The sequence below is a fragment of the Sturnira hondurensis genome, unplaced genomic scaffold, assembly GCF_014824575.4.
Source record: "Sturnira hondurensis isolate 20B ecotype Veracruz unplaced genomic scaffold, ASM1482457v3 Scaffold0020119, whole genome shotgun sequence".
NCBI classification, from domain to species: domain Eukaryota; kingdom Metazoa; phylum Chordata; class Mammalia; order Chiroptera; family Phyllostomidae; genus Sturnira; species Sturnira hondurensis.
Window position 1 is genome coordinate 4130994 of NW_028092750.1, and position 18584 is coordinate 4149577.

General features: G+C 59.2%; 1 protein-coding gene across 1 annotated transcript; it reads right to left on the reverse strand.

Moving 5' to 3' along the window:
- Nucleotides 1-10237: 10237 nt before the first annotated feature.
- On the reverse strand, nucleotides 10238-18259 carry CILP2 (cartilage intermediate layer protein 2). Its single transcript, XM_037028905.1, has 8 exons — nucleotides 18162-18259; nucleotides 17128-17226; nucleotides 16032-16304; nucleotides 15309-15464; nucleotides 14064-14342; nucleotides 13616-13724; nucleotides 13257-13414; nucleotides 10238-13059 (listed from the first exon to the last, which is right to left on the reverse strand). The coding sequence occupies exons 1-8, from the start codon at nucleotides 18223-18225 to the stop codon at nucleotides 10724-10726; spliced, it is 3474 nt and encodes a 1157-aa protein (XP_036884800.1). The 5' UTR covers nucleotides 18226-18259; the 3' UTR covers nucleotides 10238-10723.
- Between the last annotated feature and the right edge of the window lie 325 nt (nucleotides 18260-18584).

Sequence of the window (18584 nt, forward strand, 5' to 3'; positions counted from 1 at the left end):
GCAACCTGAAGCCTGGGGGTGGGTGATCAGGGGTCTCACCTGAGAGGGGAACTGGAGACCGCTGCACGGAGGTGATCAGGATGGGGTCAGGTGAGAAGTCCAGCGTCTGTGTCCCAACACCAGCACCAGAGGTCGCTGTGGCCCACACATCCTGCAGAGAGCACAGAGGTGGAGACCCGAGTCCTAGAGACCTGTGACTATGGGGTCTCTGCAGGAAACAGAGACCTTGATCATTACTGTTGTCATACTCGAGGTGTCCCTTGCAATGTGTCTGACAACTTCCACCCCAGATCCAGTCCCCTTCCCTCGAGTTATATTTGCATGTAATTTGCATGGTCTGCTTTGTTTGAATTTAACTCGTGGTATTTGCGTATTGTTCGCATGCCATTTGCATGGCTTTTCATAGACTTGTTTTGATTTGTGAACCATTTTGGTGGGAGACGGAGACTGGGGACCCAGGTCCTGGGGACGCCTCTGGGATGTGGGCAGAACTGCATGTGGGATTCTCACCTCCTTGTTCCATAAAATCTCACCTCCACTCGCCTGGTCAGGAGCCCTAGGAAGGTGTTCTCTGTCCTTTTAGGGCCTTGCAGGTTCACTGAAGCAGAGGCCACCCACACCCTAGCAAGGTTCCAAGCAGCGGGACACAAGACCAACCGGGAGTCCTGCAGGCATGGAGTCTCCCCTCAGGGCAAGGGCCAGGGCCCCTCAGGTGGCCAAATGCAGGCTCTGGCCACGTGTCTGGGCGGGGACACTGCTAACGTTCTCCCTGATCCACTCATTTTAACCTCACTCCTCTTACTGGAAAAAAATTGTAGTGTCCGTCATACGAAGTAATTAGCAAAGTATCGGGTGGGTTGGCAATTTTTTAAAAAGGCTGGGCTCTGGGTTAGAGTTTTTCAAGTGGTACCTGAATACCTGGAGGGTATGGTCCTGGTGGGGTGGTCGCCCTGCCTGAGCCTGGACCCTACACACCCATCGCTTGGGGCCGGCTGAGATGGGGCGCTGGCTGTCAGATCCCCAGGGCTTCTTATTTTGGAATATCGGGAATCTGAAAAGAAGGATAGGACTTTCCATCAAAAAACACATGTCCAAATCTGTGGGAGCCAGAGGTTGGGGAGCCAGAAGACCTGAATTTTAAGTAAATTACAGGCACAGGGACATCTTGTACCCATTGTGCTGATGTGAACACCATGACAGGAAGACAGGAGGCCAGTCATCTGACTGAGACCCGCAGCCTTGAAGGGGCTCCCACTGGCCCATGGTGGCTCCAGTTGATTCAAGAACCACCAGCAGGCACTAAGACCAGTGAAGGTGAGTTTGAGGAAGGTGCTGGTGCGTTCTCACTCTCCTCCCTCAACCAAAGAATCAGGGAAACCGAGGCACAGGGAGGGATCTCAGGGAGTGTAGGCCCTCTCCCTCACGTTCTGGACTCCATACCCACAACCCTGCCCAACCTGCAGCCCTCACAGGCCCTTTGCGCCTCCTCCAGCTCCTGGCCCTGGTCCAGCTGCCTGGCCAGGGCTTCCTTACACCAGGGACGCCTGTCAGGAAAGGCTAGAACCCTATGTGGGGCCAGAGCCCAAATTCACGTCCTGCCTCTGCATCCCATGTGCTACCCTCCCTGAGCCTTGGTTTCCCGCTCTGTGAAGTGGGAATGGAAGGAGCTCTGCCTGTAAGGCTCCGTGGGAATCTCATAGGCACACACCCACAACGCGCCGAGGATGGTGCGCATGCTCGGGGACAGTCTGGGGTTACACGGTTCCCATTCTACCCAGGGGGACACCAAGACAAGAGGCCAGGTGTCAGACCAAGGCCAGCCTTGCTAGGGCTGCCACACTCTGCGACCCACTGCAAGGGCCAGAGGGCGAGCCCCATCTGCCTCCCTGATGTTCTCTTCTGGGTTGCCAAGGGGCAACCATACAATGATCCAGGCCTGTTTACTAACTGGGCCCTGGTTTCCCTTTCCTCTGAATCCAAACCTCCCTCCCCCTCCCCAACCAGGCCCTGCAGGATCCACCTTTAACATCCTCTCTCTCTCTCCACTGGTCCCCAACTGTCCCTCTGACAAGTATTTACATTCCCACCCCAGGTCCTTTGCACAGGTTATTTCCTCTGCCTAAGTACCTTCTCTTCCCTTCTTTGCCCGGCTAACTGCTCTGCCCCTCCGCAGACGCTTCTCTGTCCCAGCTCACTCCCCAACATTCCCAGCCCTGTCCCCTCCCCAGCTGTAATCCCCCCTGAGCCACCCCTCCTCACTGGCCAGCCAGCAATCCTGGGACCTCAGCTAGGGGCTGGGGCACCTGAGGGGCTGGGGGCACTGTCTCTCTCACCTGGCACCTTGTTCTCTTCTGGACTAGAGGCAACTCCAGCAGCTGCTGGCCTGGCTCCTGCCGATCTTGCTCTGGGCCTCTGCTGGCAGCCAGGTAACAGGGAGGGGCCTGGGCTGCGTGTCCCTAGAGATGAGTCTGCCCCTCCCTGGTTCTCAGCCTTTCACTTGCCTGAGGAGGGTTGAAAGGTGAGGAGAGCTGTGGTCTGGGGTTGGAGGTCTGTGATCTCAGTCATCCCAGGTTGGTTGGTTGTCAAAGTTCCCCCAAAGCTTCTGGTTTAAATTCCTGGGGCAGCCCTGGCTGGTGTGGTTCAGTGGATTGAGTGCCAGCCTGTGAACCAGAGGGTTGCCGGTTCAATTCCCCATCAGGAGACGTGGCTGGGTTGCAGGCCATACCCCCAGTAGGGGGTGCACAAGAGGCAACCACACATTGATGTTTCTCTCCCTCTCTTTCTCCCTCCCTTCCCCTCTGTCTAAAAATATTTTTTTTTAGTTTATAATTATTTAATTAATTAATTCCTGGGGTAGGCAGGCACATGTTCTGGTCCACCTAGACCCTGCCCCTCACCTGATCCACCGCCTCTCTGGGATTTCCCTGCATCACCCCCCACCTTCTGCCATACATGACCTTGACTCTGCTCCCTCTCTTCTTCTGACATTTGATCCCACCAAGCCCTGGTTCCATCCATTACTAGGGGCTTGGGCTTTGGCTTTGCCTCAGATCCTGGTTCTACCCCTTCTCACCTAAAGCTGCCACACTCCTCCCTGCTGCTTCCGCCGGAAATAGGGGTTATGTCAATGTCAAGGTTCATGCAAACTCCTCTCAGGGTTTCCTCCAATCCTCTCCTCACCTCAGTTTCCCATCCCCAAGAATGGCCACAACCTCTCACCCTCCCGGGGCCACTCATAAGGGTATGATCCTAGAAATGGGAGTTTTTGCAAACACCCTCCACCCATCACATGGGAATTTGGAGGCTCCCCACGTCCAAGCCCTACCTAGTAGAGGTTTTCAGATTCCCTGGGCCAATGCATGGAAAGATTTAGAGGTTGCAAAAGTATGTCCAGGCCCAAATTAGGTGGGCTGTGGCAGCTTCAAGTTCTCCCACATGCAGTTTCAAGATCCCCACCTGCAGTTTCAAGGTCCCCCAGATCAAATTGAAGATGGAAATTCCAAGGGCCTCTTCATCAGTGCCTGATGAGGCCCCATACCCAACCCCTAGTAAAGATCTCTGTTCCACTAAGACTCCAGGAGGTGTCTCAAAGTCTGTCTGCCACAGCAGAGACCTGGAGGAAGTCTGGAGGCCCTCAGACCTGGTGGGGAAATCCAGGCCCTGATTTAGGTGTTTTGGGAAGTTTTATTGTCCCTCACTCAGCACTACTGCAAAGCCCTGGGGAGACAGTAGCTGAGGGCTGGGAGCTGGAGCTGCATGGGACACCACAGCTACCATCCCCATTCCCCTCCTGCACGTTACTGAGCACCTCCTTCGTGCCAGGCAGCGTCCACCAGACCTGAAAAAGATGGGCCAGTTCTGGTCCAGTCTTCTGCCAGGGAAACAGGCCATGAGGTTGACTGGGGGCAGAGCCTGGGTTGGACCCAAGGCTAGATTTTGTGCTCAGGGGTCTCTGTGGTGACCATGGTTCACCCAGAGACCCTGCCCCCAGTGAAGAACCATGGGAGCCAGGCAGGGTGTGTGAGCAGGGTGTGGCCAGGGCTTGTGGGAAGCCAGAGGCATTCAGGCCCACCCATGTGGCTCAGGCTGCAGCTACGACTTTGGCCTCCAGGGACTTGACAAAAGACAAGACTCCTAACCTGGTGCCAGCAGGGAGCGGGATCCTACTTCCAGAATCGGCCCCTGCTACCCCAGGATGCCAAGCGAACACTCTGAGCCTCAATTTTCCCACCTGTAAAGTGGGGCAATAACAGGAACAGCCTCCCTGGGAGGAGTCGGTGATGAGATGCAAGGAAAGTACTTCAGTGTCCAGTAGATGCCCAATGAATGTGTGAGCAACCTGCCCCACCATCTCTCAAGGCAGGTGGACAGACGGACATTGCTGCAATGTGGCCATGGGCAAGGAGCACATTCTCGGGGGAGACACTAGGGTCTACTTGGAACACACTGAACCCAAAGGTCCTGAGGAGGTCCAGAAGCCCAGAAGGGATGAGACCTACGGAGGGGCCTGGGGTGAATCTACTCAGGCTGCCCTGACCTCCCTCCATGTGGTGAAGGGAGCCAGAGCCTATTGTGGGATATCAGTCCTATTATAGGCTCCTGGCTGCTGTGTATGATGGCTGTAAAGGGGTGAGTTCCCCATTGTCAGGGGCATGCAAGTACACAAGGGATCTCCAACAGCAGCTGGCCCGGGGGCCAAGCCAAGAGGCCTGATTCTCCAAGGACAGAGTAGGAGGCAGGTCACAGACTGAGGACAGGAGACTGAGGGTGGTACTGCCCAGGAGCTGGATTCCGTGGTCAGACAACAGGTTCTAAAGAGCTAAAGAACTGACATTCCTCAGCTCTGGGCATCGGCAAGCTACTCTTGCCTGTTGAAACGTAAGCTGGGCCTGGCCCCATGGACTGCGTGTTTTTCCAGTAGCTTCTTCAGCCACGGCCTGACCACAACCTAGATTCCTTTGGGTTGGCCATTTCCAAGTGTTTGTTTTCAGCCGGGCCAGACAGTGGGTGCAGACCAAGGCCAGGGGCCCAGGCCTCCCAGAAAGCCTAGAGAAGCACCCCCAGGCCCTCCCACTTGGACTTCCCTCTGCTTAGAAGTCCCTCATTAAATACACTCAGCAGCCAAATGGCAAAGGATGGGGGTGGGGTGGGGGGCAGGGTTGACCTTGCTGAAGAGGCCCGAGGGGAGCTTATATATTTCCTGCGGAGGGTTCTCCATCCCCCACCAGGACCCCGGGGGCAAAGGCATGACCCTGGGCAAAATTGACTTATTTGAGCTTTACTGTTCTGTCCTTCAAACTTTAGGGTCCATTTGAGACCAGGTCAGCAGCCACAGTTGCAAGTCAGAGGCCTGGGTTATGTGTGACCCTCCCTGTGGGAGCCTGGGCAAGGTACTTCCCTCTCTTAACCCTGGTTTCCTCGTCTGTAAGGGAGGGTGGTGATGCAACCTGCTTTAAAAAGTTATTGATAGAATAGAACCCAGTGGACAAGCAGGTGCTTCACAAACCTGAAGTCTCTCCTTCTGCCCCTCCCGCTGCTCTAGCTCTGCCTCCCTAGCTGACTGGAAGCCCGGAGGGCAGAAGCTGGTCCTCAAGGGGAGGAAATAAATCGGGGTTTGTTTGACTGTGTCCCTCCCCTACCTAAAATTCTCACAGACAAAAGGTAAACTCCAACACCAGCAGCGCAGACCTTCGGACATCTGACTTTGGTTTGGCAAATTCCTCTTTATCCTTCGAAACCCATATCAAATGCCCTCTCCTGCAGAAGGCCTTCCCTGCATGCTCCTCTGGGCTTTCCCAGCCCCTGGGCCACCCTCGGGCTCCACCCTGACCACCCCCGGCTGAGGTGGCTCTGTCCTGCTCTTTGGCATGGGGCTCTGTGAGGGCCAGTCCAGAACCGCGCATCAAGCACACGTGTGCCCATGGGTCTGCAGGTAGCCATCACATGGGAGCGCACGTGTACACATCTGTGTGTGTGTGCCTGCCTGTCCCTCTTCCAGTGCCGGGCCCCAGGATGGGCAGTCAGGCCAACCCCCTGACTGCCTGAGAGAGTAGTGTCTTTAGGAGGGTGGGCCGAGCAGGGCCCCTTTGTGAAGGAACCTGGCTCAGCCAGGAAGAACTGTGGGTGTGAGCAGCCAGCCTCAGCCTCCACCATTAAATTTCAAGCTCCATCTGGGGCCAAGATAGGGGGGTGGAGGGGCCCAGGGAAGACTAAGTCCTGAGTGGGAGCTCTACCCGCCCCCGCCTGGTGGAGGCCCTGCAGGCAGCCTTCGAGGACATACCTGAGGTTTGGCTGCACCCGCTGGCCAGCCCCCAGGGCTGAATCAGCAGGAAGAGATTCAGGGCTTCCCAGGAAAAGCTGCCGGGACCTCGAGCACCCGCGCCCCCCCCCCCCGCCCCAACCCCTGCTGTCCCCAGGACCCTGAGAGGGTGGGAGGTTCCCATGCACCTGGCTGTGGCCCAGTGTGCTGGGAGGGACTGAATGGAGGGCGGGGGGCTGGAATGGCCTTTACTAGGGTACCCTGGGCATCTGGGAATCAGAGGGCCCTCAGATGTGGGGAGAACACAGACTGACTGGGCGTGTGGATGCTCTGTGCCAGCACTGGGCGCCTGCCTGCCAGGGTGCGTCTGCTTGGGCAGCCAGGACAGCGTCCAGTGGGCCTGTGTGTCCAGTGCACTGGGCGAGTCAAGCCATGTGCACCTTAGGCAGGGTGACTGCATGTGGGGCTTCCACTGAGAGTGGCAGTGTAGCTGAATGGGTGACAGGAAGGTGGCTGTAGTGGTGTGTGAGGGAGTGTCTGACTGGGGAGGGCAGGGACAGTGTGACCTCGGGAATGATGGCAAGGCGCTTGGCTCCATGTGCCATATGCACTGTGCCGCAGGGTGGTTGTGACTCTGGGCAGGGTAGTGTATGCTGCCCCACATCCACCCCAGAATGTCTGTGTCTGCTGTTGCCTCATCCCCGAGCCCCCTCCGTCCCGCCTGCATCGACCCCCACCCCAGGCCTTGGGGTCTAGCCTCAGCTGCTGCCCTGGGGGCTCAGGACAGAAGCTTTCTCTGCTGTCACCCTGCCTCTGTTTCCACCATTAATGCCAAGCATTCCCCCGACCCGACTGCAGCCAGGTCTCCCCGCCAGGCTGGCTCCGGTCTTTGGGGTCTGAGGCTGGGCCATACCCAACTCTGAGGGCTGATGAGAGAGACAGACAGGGCTGGGGAAGCGGTGGGGGCCCACGCCAGGCCCACGAGGCCCCGAAGGAGAAGCCAGCGATGTTCAGCCAGGACAGGAGGCAGGAGGGGAGGAGGTGCTGGGCTGCAGGGTTTGGACCCTGCAGGGGCTGCCACATGGGAGGGGGCAGACCCCAGCTCCATAAGGTAAACACTGCAGAGAGCTGCATGCAGCACCCACTCCAGGGAAGTCTCTGTTATGAGAAACTGCAGACTTCCCCTGCTCTGACGCCTCCTGTAGCTTGCAATCACCCTCCAGAGGCAACTCAGCATTCAAAGCCGTGTTTACTTCCCTAGGTTCCCCGCTCCTGCTGCTCTCCTTGCTGCCCCCACTCCCCAGGCTGTCCTCCTCCAGGCCCCGCATTTGCCATTCCAGCTACCTGGAATGCCCTTCCGGCTTTGCCACCTGGCAAAGCACAACACATCCTTCAAGACCCGAAGCCTGTGTTCTCGTTTCTGGGAAACATTGCCCTTCCTCCCAGCGCACAGTGTCTCTATTTGCTGTGTCACCCTGGGCACACCCCTTCAGCTGTTAAATGGGGGTGTGAACATCACACTCCCTAAAAGCCTGTTTTGAGCCCCAAAACAATAAATAAACATTAGATGCCCGTAACGTGAGTTAGGACTTGGGGAGGGGGCAGGGAGAGCTGACATCCAGTCATTGCTTGATGTATGTTCATTTCCATCCTCCTCTTCTTGGATTCTGTGATTTTTAAGACTCTCTTGTTTTAAGCATTGTTCCAGGATTTTTCTCCAACTCACGGTGCTAGGAATTTTAAGAACCCCTGGTTCTAAAATTATAAAGTCTAAAATGCTGTGGGCGGGCCCAAGGGCCTCCTTGTGCCCTGAGCTGACCCCAGAGTGGTTCAGGAGCCTGGGTCTGGGGGGGCCTCATGCCTTCCTCTCCCCCCAGGCTGAGGGGCGTGGTCTGGCGGCCCCAGCTGTGGGGAGAGCACTGGGTTTGCCAGGAGGCTGATGGCCAACTTTCCGGTGGGAGACTCCTGGCTCAGCTGCCAGAAGGGGGTCATAAGGCAGCGTCAGAGGCACAGGGCTGGCAGCTCAAGGTGATGGACTCCTTGTCTTGGAGCCTCAGTTTTCTCCTCTGGAAACTGGGGCCAGGGGCTGCTTTCTTGAAGAGTCGTCAGCAGGATGGGGCTACAGTTCCTGCCTGGCGTCCACCATTCGCTTGGGCTGGGCCCTCCTCCTGGAATGCCCTCCCTGGGCCACTTCCCTCCAGGAGCCCCCACTCACTCCTGGCCCAGCCATGGCAGCTGGGGAGGGGTCTTCAGGATGATGCCCACCCTCTCCTGCTTCACCCCAGGGGAGGGGTCCAGCCCTCTACCCCAAACCCATCTGCCTCAGTCCTGGAATGGCCCATAGCCCAAACCCCTTTCCTCTGTGAAGCCTGACACCTCATTACCCTTGGTGTGAACACCAGCTTTGCCTACAGGCTGCATGAGGAGGCTGCCCCCCAGGACCCCGAGGGCAGCCCTGAGCTTCAGGGCAGGCAGGCTGAGTTTGGTCGCCTTGGGCAGGGGGACTGCCCCTCTGAGCCTCCCTGTCAGCTGGGGGTACAGACCCAGTAAGGTCTGGATAAATGCACGTCTCCTGGCTCCTGAGGGCCTTCAAAGTGTCTCTCCTTTCTTGTCTGTCACAGCCTGTCCAGGACAAGTCTGGAGTCCCAGCACCAGGAGCCTCCCAAACCTTGACTCCAGCAGAGCCTCAGGGCCCACCCTCAGGGACTGTGGCTGACGACAGGCATTTGCCATCTTGCCCCTGACACTCCAGGCCCCCATGTCCACTGCCTAGGTAGGGGCAGTTGTTCCCAAAAAGAGAATGACATAAGCCAAGGTGAGAGCACAGTGGAAGCTGGTAGCTGTCAGGGAGAGAAGAGCTGCATTGTGTCTGTGTGTGAGCCCATCGCCTGTCCAGGCTGGGCCCTCTCCAAGCCCCAAGTGTGCTCCGACACCTGTAAGTGCTGGACAGGCAGATGGTGGGGTGGTCGGGATGGGGTGTGAGCAGGCAGGTGGCTGAGTGAATGAGTGGGTGAAAGAAGGGGAAGTGGATAGCTGGGCGTGCAGAAGGCCCAAACACACCTGGGCTCCTTTCTCTCACTGCTTCCCCAGGGCGATCAGCCAGGCACAGCGCCTCCCACGCCAGCCCCTCAGCAATGCCACTTTGCTGCCCCCCAGGGGCCATCATCTCCAGGCCAAGGGAGCCTCACACGTGTGCTCAGGGAGTTGCTGGGTCACCAGGGAGCCCTGCTTCCCACCAGGAATCACTCCAGGGTCCAGGCAGGCCTTTGCCTCTCCTTTTCGGGCCTCATCTTCTCTATCTGGAAAGTGGGAGTGTAGTCAGAACAGTGCCTGCCCGTGGAGTTCCCGGAGGACTCACTCAGCCATGTGCACAGAGCAAGAGCAAGAGCAAGAGGTGGTTCTGATGCCCCAGACTGAGGGTCTCAGTGAGGTCAGAGGGTCCAAGATGTGGCCTTAGATAGCCCAAGGACCACTGGCCAAGGTGTGGTGGGCCCTGCGGTGGGACAGCTATGGTCTCCACTTAGGCAGCCCACCGTGGCCTCAATTCCAGCTACCTGGGACATGCAACCCTGTCAGGGCCCCTCCCTGCCCACTGCAGTCCCAGGAACGCTGCCAGGCACTGCCACAGCCAGGCCCCGAGGAGGCCAGGGCAGCCGCTACTACTGTGTTCAGCGGTCAGGGCTGCACACACGTGTCACAGACATACTTCTGCAAGCCTCAGCCCGGGTGGGGGTAGGGGGCCTACAGGCCTGCAAGAGGTACATCGTCAGCCTCGTGGTGGCCCCTGACTGTTTGCACGTGAATGTCCTTCTGTGTTGAGGCCTGCCTCTGCCAAGGTATGTCTGTGTCTGGCAGCCTCAGCCTTCATCCTTTGCTCCCTGAGACTGACACCACGAGGTGGAAATGAAGCATCTTTAATTGATTCCCTGCCCTGACCCCCTGAGGGTCTCCAAACACCAAAGATGAGAATTGTGCCCACAACCCCAGAACCAAGACGCCCCTCCCCTGACCTTCACTGGGCCTGGACTCCCCACTCACCCCAGTGACCAATCCCACAGGCTTTGTTTCAATAAATAACCCCAAGAACAAAGCTTGGGGCAGAGGACCTGATAAAGCATGCAGCTCGGTGACACACAGGGGGCTTCAGGCCAAAGGTCAGAAATCCCAAGGGGTAGAATATTTGAAATCAGGGTCAAAATACAACTGAAATCAGAGCTGGCAGGTGATCCAGGAGCCGTTCCCTCCAGCCTGCCAGGTCTCCCCAGATGCTGGCTCCCACAGTCAGGATGGACTTCGACTCTCTTTAATGTCAGACACCAATAATCGCCTGCCTGGCATTTCCACCACTGGACTTGACTCTGAATTCTGAGCAGGCGGCAGGGAGGCGACATCTGGAGAAGGGGGTGAGACTTCCCAGGACAGAGAAGTCCAGAGCAAGGCAGAGGAGGGAAGCTGCGGCCCAGGTCACTGCCAGGCCCTGCCCCGTCGGGCACGGAGGGGACCCTGGGCTCGGGGCTGGGCCTGGGCCACTTGGCGCATCTCCCTGCGGATGTCCCCCAGTGCTCCCTCTGGGGACTCCAGCAGCCGCTGGAAGAGGCTGGGCCGGCCAGCCGCTGGCTCCCGGCACTGGAACGTGACAGCTGTGCCCGCATCAGCCTTCATCTCCCTGGAGAAGCCGTCAGAGGAGCCATCGAAGCAGCGGCCAATAGCAATCTCCTTGGCCAGCCTTGGGCTCTGGTCAGTGACTGTATAGACACCATAGTTGTGACCCAGAGGGTCCAGCGGGGCCAGCATGGCAAAGGTGGCCGGGTCATCAGCTGGGGCCAGTGGGGGATGCCTGGCCAAGTAATCCCGGAGGAGCCCATTGACTGCCACACGACGACAGCTGCCCTGGGGCATGATGGTCACCAGCGTCCTATCCACCTGTCGCTGATCAAACAGCATTCCACTGCACTTGAACTCCACACAGGCAGCAGATGTCCCAGGGCGCTGTGGGTCTCGGACGCTGCGGACATCCCGCAGCCCATAGAGTTGGCCCTGAGTGCGTGGGTGGCTGCCCCCCACGTTGTGGGAGCGTACCATGTACTCTTGCGGGCCTTGGACCTTAACCTTGAGGAAGCAGGCTCGGAACTCCTGTGGGTTGGGCCACCAGGCCAGGAGATCTCCAGTCCAGGAGGCTGGCGCGCCCTCTCGGAATGGGACAACGTTGTACTCGTACTTGTCCACCTCCATGCGTGCGAAACGGAAGTGGCTGGCGGTCACTGGGGCCTCCTGGCACTCACGCAGGCTGCGCCACGAGTACACGGGGCCGTTGACTTCGGTGGAGTCACCAGGCCTAGGTTTGGCGAGGCTGATGCGGAAGCCGTTTCGTTTCAGCGCAGGGTCATCATGGTCAGTGCGGCGGTACCCCAGTTTGTCCAGGTAGGGCTGGGCCACGCCCACGGTGGCTGGGAGAGGGCGAGGCCTGGAGGGGGCGGGCTCCAGTTCCTCCCCACCCAGGGTGGCCGTGACCAGGGCTGTGTAGGCATCTGGCTGGTCTGCATCGCAGAAGGCAGGAAGGCAGGCGCCGTTGGGGCCTGTAACCGCACTATCAAACCGGCCCCAGGCGCGGGGATTGGCGGAGTAGCCAGGAGCTGGCTCCAAGTTAACCAGCGTGACCACCACGCCCTCTACCTGCTCGCTAGGGGCGAACTTCTCGTTAGCGTAGGCTCGCACCTTCACGAAGCAGCGACGGCGCTCAGGCACGTCTAGATTGAACAGCCGCCGCTCGCGGATCTCCACATTGCCCACCAGGAAGACTCGCTCTTCCCGGCGGACCCGTGGGGCCGCTGACTCTTCGCGATGGAAGCCGCTCTCCTCTTCCCACAAACCTGTGTCGGGGTTTAGCGACCACAGCTTGAGGGCCTCCACGTGGCCCGCCATACGGATCTGGCCAGTGGCCACACGCACCGCCAGGGGCCCGGCCTGCAGCTGGTCGATGGAGCCAGAGGCCCGGAGGTCTACCGCAAACATGCCATAGGTACGCAGTGGGGCCACATCGCCATCACTGTCCACAAAACTCAGGTCACTGGGGGCAGCAGCTGCCGAGGTGAGATCTCGGGGATCCACGAAGGTCACACGGGCCTCCACAGCTCCAGAATAGGGTTCCCCATTGGCTCTGCGGAAGGCTCCTGGTGGGAAGACCAGTTCGCCCAAAGGGGGCTCTTCTTCCAGCTCCCCAAGGGGGAGCGTGTTGGTCTGGCTGGCATCTAAGATGACCGGGGCTTTCTTCCGCATGGCCTTGACCTCGTGATACACACCAGCACCTCGAGGGTCAAAAGGCAGAACCCTGACAGTGTCCATGAAATCACCACTGGGTTCCACGAAAGTCACCACCAGTCGCTGGGTAGAGGGCGGCACCTCGATGGTGAAATCGCCCTGGTAGGAGGTAAATCCAATGGGCTTGCTGCCCAGCAGGATCTGGGCAAAGCGCAGGGGCTCCCCTGAGTCAGAGGCCACCACACGTCCCCGGACCAGCCCTCGAGGGGGCAGGCATTTCTGGCAGCCACACTCAGCCACCACCTTGACAGGAAGGACATAGCTGGAGCAGTGAATCTCCCTTCTTTCCAGGCGGCGCACCGAGCAGCAACGTGAGCCCGGGTCCCCACACCTGGGGCTAGCGCCTGCGGGGCTGGGGCAGAGGGTGTCAGGGCAGAGACCCACATCCAGATAGGCAGGGCCAGTGCCTGGCTGACTGCAGTCATCTGGGAGTTTGATCAGGTGCTCACGAGGCTTGGGGTCACAGGCTGGCTGTCCCGGGGCTAGGGAGCAAGAAATCAGCCAGGTCAGGGGAAACGGGGAAGACTCCATTGGAGGCCAAGGGTGGGGGCTTGGACTGGGGTCAGGGGCTTAGTAGGGGCCTGGGATCAGATTCAGCAGGGTCTGAAGTCATTCTGACTTTGAGGCTCTACTTGGGGTTGAGTCAGAGTGTGCTGGAGGAGGGTGGCAGGGTGCTTACCAAGCACAGTGAGTCTGGCGGAACCCGAGTGCACAAAGCCCGCGTCATTCCATGCTTTGCAGTGGTAAGTGCCTGCCTGGTCTGGGCGCAGTCCCCGCAGCTCCAGGTGGGCCCCATACTTGTGCTCTCGCCTTTCCAGCAGGGTCCCATTGTGGAACCTGGGTGGCGGGTGGACAACACCACAAGGGTCCTTGGCACAGGGGCGGGGCTGTCCCCATCCCACCCTGAACGCAGCTGGGGCGGGGTGGGGGGGGTACACAGCATTTCCCTCCAGGTCTCAGAGACACCATATATCACAAGAAATCCAATCCAACCCCAGAGCTGGCACGAGGCCCTTGAGCATGGGTCAGGGCACTCACCAGGAGTATTTCTTGGGCATGGGGTTGCCTGAGGCTTTGCAGCAGAAGGTCACATTCTGGCCCACCTCTCGCACTCGGGACTCAGGGTGCTTCACCAGGTAGGGCTTTTCTGAGGGCAAAGGTAGTAAAGATCAGGGCACTGCCCCATCCCAGCTTCTCCCAATGATCCTTCCCAAGAGCAGGGCCCTTCCTCTTCTTTCCAAGGACACTCTATTCTTCCAATTCCAGTTCATTCACCCCACATCTGCTCAAGGTGATGCCCCATCTTAATGCTTCCCTCTGCAATTCCATGTCTAACCTTGGGCCTTCTGCGACCACATCACATCTCATTTCTTCCCCCCAGTGACCTCACTCTCTCATATCGCCCTGACCCCAAGTGCTTGGTGTCACCCAGAACTTCCTTCCCAGTTCCTAGGCCTCCTCATCCCCTTTGCCACAAGGCACTTACCCAGCTTATCAAGAACAATAGTGACCACAGCAGATGTCGAGCTGTTGGCCTGGGCCTGGGCCACACCAGCAGAGAAGCCATCCATTTGAGCACTGACATTGGTCTGGCTGCTGGCACAGACTCCAGGCATCCGGAAGGTTCCATGGGCATCACTGGTGGTCACAGTGCCAGGCCAGTCTCTTAGGTAGACCCTGGCCCCTGGGAGCGGTCGGCCAGATGGCGTGACCACCGAGCCCAGAAGGATGTGACTGGGGCATCTGCATGTGTTGAGGCTGCACCCTGAGGGACACAGGGAGGCAGAGGGGCAGAGGGGCCTACACGACAAAGGTGCCTAAGCAGATCCGCTCTTGGAGCAGCCCCTATTGTGAGGGGAACAGGGGGCTGAGTGTTCAGGGCTGGGCAGGGGGAGGGACCTGAGGTCCATAGGGGTGAGGAAGATGCCCAGGAGGAGGGGACAAGAGAGGCAACTCTCACAGGACCGAGAGGCTCCTTCTACCATAAGAGAAAATGTCCAGGCAGGGGCTGGGTCCTGGACCCAGAATGTCTCCCTCCCCTCCCAACCCCGCGGTTTCTCCATAAAATGGAAAATTCCACTGGAAACTTCAGGGCAGAGGCGCCGCAGGGAGGGCAGAGCCAGGCCTGGTAGGGTGGGGACCCCACTACCCCATTGGCCACCGTGCTCCCCCACCCGGCCGCGGGCTCTGCCGGCAGTCTCCAGACCATGTTTGTGGAGCCCAGGGGCAGGATCGGAATTTCCACTGGCCTCCTGGCTGGCCTGGTGTCTGGCCCTGGGAGGGCCTGGGTATCGTGTCTGCCAGGGTGTGAGCGCGTGCCCACATGGACGTAGGGGACAGGCGGGGGCTGCAAATGCCGTGTGTGTAAACTCCAATAGTGTAAGCCGCTTCTGTGTGTGTCAGTGGTCACCTGGACCTCCCCACACTCAGCCGTGCACATGAGGGAAGCGCCCCCCTCAGATCCGCCCTTGCTGAACATGACCTCCGGAGCTTTCACCCATCCAAATGTACACATTCACCAATGGTCCCCGAGAGGAGGGCAGCCAATAGGAATGGAAGGGCTTACTTCCCTGTGAAGCAAGTTTGGGGCCTCAAGGCCCTGTCCAGGCACCCAGGCCCTGCCTCTTCCCTTCAGGCCCTGCCCATCAGGGGTCCACACTAGGAGCCCTTCCCTTGCAGGTTCATCCCTCAGCTGGCCCGGCTCCAGAAATTCAGTCCCCGCCTCTCCTACCTGGACAGTGAGGTCTCACACACTTCTGTGCCTCCAGGGGACGACCAGGACAAGTATCCCCATTAGGGCTTGGGCAGTGGCGGCGACGCAAACGACGACCTGGGCCGCAGCTCCCTGAACAGGGACCCCACGGGCCCCACGCGCCCCACTCGGCCTCTGCGGAGAGGGCGGGTGCGGAGGGTCAGGCAGCCACCCACCCTAGGGGCTGCTACTCAGAAATTTGGTGACAATGTGGGACAGGCCTCTGCCATGTGCATCCAAGGGCAGGTACGCCAAACAGAAGTCCTGCCCACCGGTTCCACCATCACTTCCCTAGGCGCACCCGTCAAAGATGCAGTTGAACTACCTCCCGGCTCCCCCATAAGCTCCCCGAGGTGAGCCAGCTGGTCTACCTGCATCTCGCACACATTTTAGGCTCAAAACACAACCCCACAGAACGGAGCAGTTACAGATGAACAAATGAGGGCTGCGACAGAGAGAGTAGCGCCCCCAGGGGTCCCTTTCTGCCCACCACTTAAGATCCCAGTTATTCCAAGCCTTTCTCTACCAAAGCCCCGCCCCTGTCTGGTCCTGCCCTTTCCAGGGCCAAGTTCCTAAAGGACCCCGCCTCTCCCTAGCCACGCCCAAATCCACAAGACCCCTTGTCCTCCCCAGCACCGCCCCTTCGGGTCCTGCCCCGCCCCTGCCCTCGCCCCCGCAGGCCCCGCCCCCAGGTGCCCTCACCTAGAGGGCAGCGGAAGCGCACATGGTAGTTGGAGCAGCGGCGGCCGCGCGGCTGCTCGCGGTTGAGGCACCAGAAACCGCGCATGGGGTTCAAGTGCACACGCTCGCCGACGGCGGACGGCAGGGCCCAGTCAGTGGTGCGAGCCTCCAGCGCCAGCGGCTGCTGGCACACGCGCGCCGGCCCGTAATAGAAGCGGATTGCAGCCAGGCTCTCAAAGTCGCCGTCGCCGCCTGGATGGTCCACATTGAACCAGGACGTCCACTCGCTGGCCTCTGTGGGCAACATAAGCGCTTAGACCCGGGCCCCATCTGCGTGGTAATGCGGGCTTTACACGCTGTCCAGAGGCTGGGGGCTTCCACACACCCCAATGATTGAAGGCTAACTCCGCCCGCCCACGACCAGGCCCTGATCCGGAGCCCTCAAGGGCAGAAGGAGCTGTGAAAGAGTGACCGGGAAGTTGACCTTCCCTTGACCAGCCCTAGTTCTGTTGCCTAGTGCCTGAACTGGGCATCCGTGCTCACGGAGATCTTGTGGCTGTCTCACCCATCTCCATCCTGAGTACAGAACGCCTGAGGTGTGAGAGATACAAAGGCAGCTGGAGACCCTGGCCTGCTACCAGCCTTAGCTGTGGCTTTCCACTGCCTGGTAGCTCCCTGTTTGTGCCAGCTGGGACCTTGTTCACTGCCTGACTGAACCCACCACAGGCTGAACCCACCACTGGTGGGAAGGAGTTGGCCCCCAATATCAACTCCTCCAGGGGAAGTTTACTCCTTTTCTGATTCAAGAGTACTCATATAGAACTTTTGTGGCCTGGAAACTGGAGACCCAGGTTCCAGAACTCCTGCTTTCCTGTGTGGCCTGGGCCGGCAGGCCCAGCATCCTACCACCACCCGTCTTCAGTTTCCTCCTTGGCAAACAACCTGGACTCTCTGCTCCCTGCTCCTAAAACAGGAGCACCACTTCCAGGGGCTGTCATGTCCAGGGACCAAAATGGTACTGTGCTCTTCACCTAGCTTGTGTCCCCTCCTCATTTGTCCCCACCAGCTCACCCAACAGCCCACAGCAGAGCCAGGACTCAGACCTGGGCTAACTCACCTTCCCAGTCCTCCAGGGCTGGGGAGGGCAGGCCAGGGCGCATTGATGAACCTTCAAGACCCCACATGGTCTCTGTGGGCTCCTCAATGGGGCTGGTGCCTGTGGAAGGGGTGAAGAGTTGGTGGGGGCACAAGGAGCACTGATGGAGAGCCCTGTGAGCTTTTATGTAAGATGCTGTCATGATCATCCCCATTTGACAGAAGAGAAAACTGAGGCTCTTAGAAGCCAGAACCCAGCTCTGGCTGACCACAAGGACTGCAGCACTCCCTCCTCCAGGAAGCCTCCCTCAGACCTCTCAGCCCCAACCCCATGGGCCTTGGAAGCCTGTTGACCCTCCCCCAGACCAAGTTCTCCCCCTAGGTGTATTCTTCCCTCAGGTTGAGCTGCACTCCCTTTGTCCATTTGCCTGCTGAAGTCCTCCCTCACTCTACCTTCCATCCCTGCACTGGGAACCATGCCGCCAGCAGGAGGTCTTTGGAATTGAGCCTGGCTTCTCTGGCCTCCAGTTGTCTGAGAGAGTTGGGCTAGCCAACGACCTCAGACAAGCCCCTTCCCTCTCAAAACCTCAGTCTCCTCATCTGAGAAATGGGCCCAACTCCCAGCTTCACTTGTGTGTTCCAGAGAGGATACTTTCTTTTCTGAATGGGAGGTGTGTGTGGGAAAGGGGAGGAGTCAGGTGAGAGGGTCCAGTACTGCTGATCCAGGGTCCAGACTCGGGGGGCTCAGATGAGATAGGTACCCCGCAGCCACTGGGAACCCGGAAAAGCCTAAAGTTCATACCCACACTTCAGGTGCCCCTACTGTCTCCTAGAGGAGGGAAGAAATCAGAGAAGGTCTCTCCCGCCCTAGGCAGTTCTGGGCTCCTTCTCCCTGGTGCCCTCTCACTACCCCAGTCTCCAGCTGCTGGCAAAGGGGACCCAGGACTGAGGAAGCGAGTGGTCCTTTGGTTCTTTCTCCAGGCGGGCTGCATGCCAGGCCTGCTGCCAGGCGTTTGGGCGCCTATGGGACAGGCTAGGGCTTTGGGGGCGCCTCACCTCGGGCCCCTGCCAGGTGCGCGGCAGCGACACAGAGGCACAGCAGTGGCGGCAGCGACGCCATGGCCGGGTCCGAGTGTCCGAGGGAGGGTCCGGGCTCTGCCGCGCGCTCGGTCCGGGTAGGACTCCCGCTGCTCTGGCGGCTGCTGAGGCTGAGGGTGGGGGCGGGACGCACCCACAAGCCCCGCCTGGCCCAGGCCCCGCCCCGTCCGGGCCAAGCTCCTTTGCCCTGGGTGACTTCGGTGCCTGAGCCACCACTCTGGGTCACCCCCGCTCAGTGCGTCCAGCTTCAGGCTGGCTTGCGTCCCCTTGTCGCCGGCTGCTGGAAGTCCTGCCCTCCACCCACCCTCCATTCTCCACGTAGGGTCCCAAGCTGCCTGCAACTGCCTGACTCTTCACGCTTTGGGCAGCCAGAAATCCTCC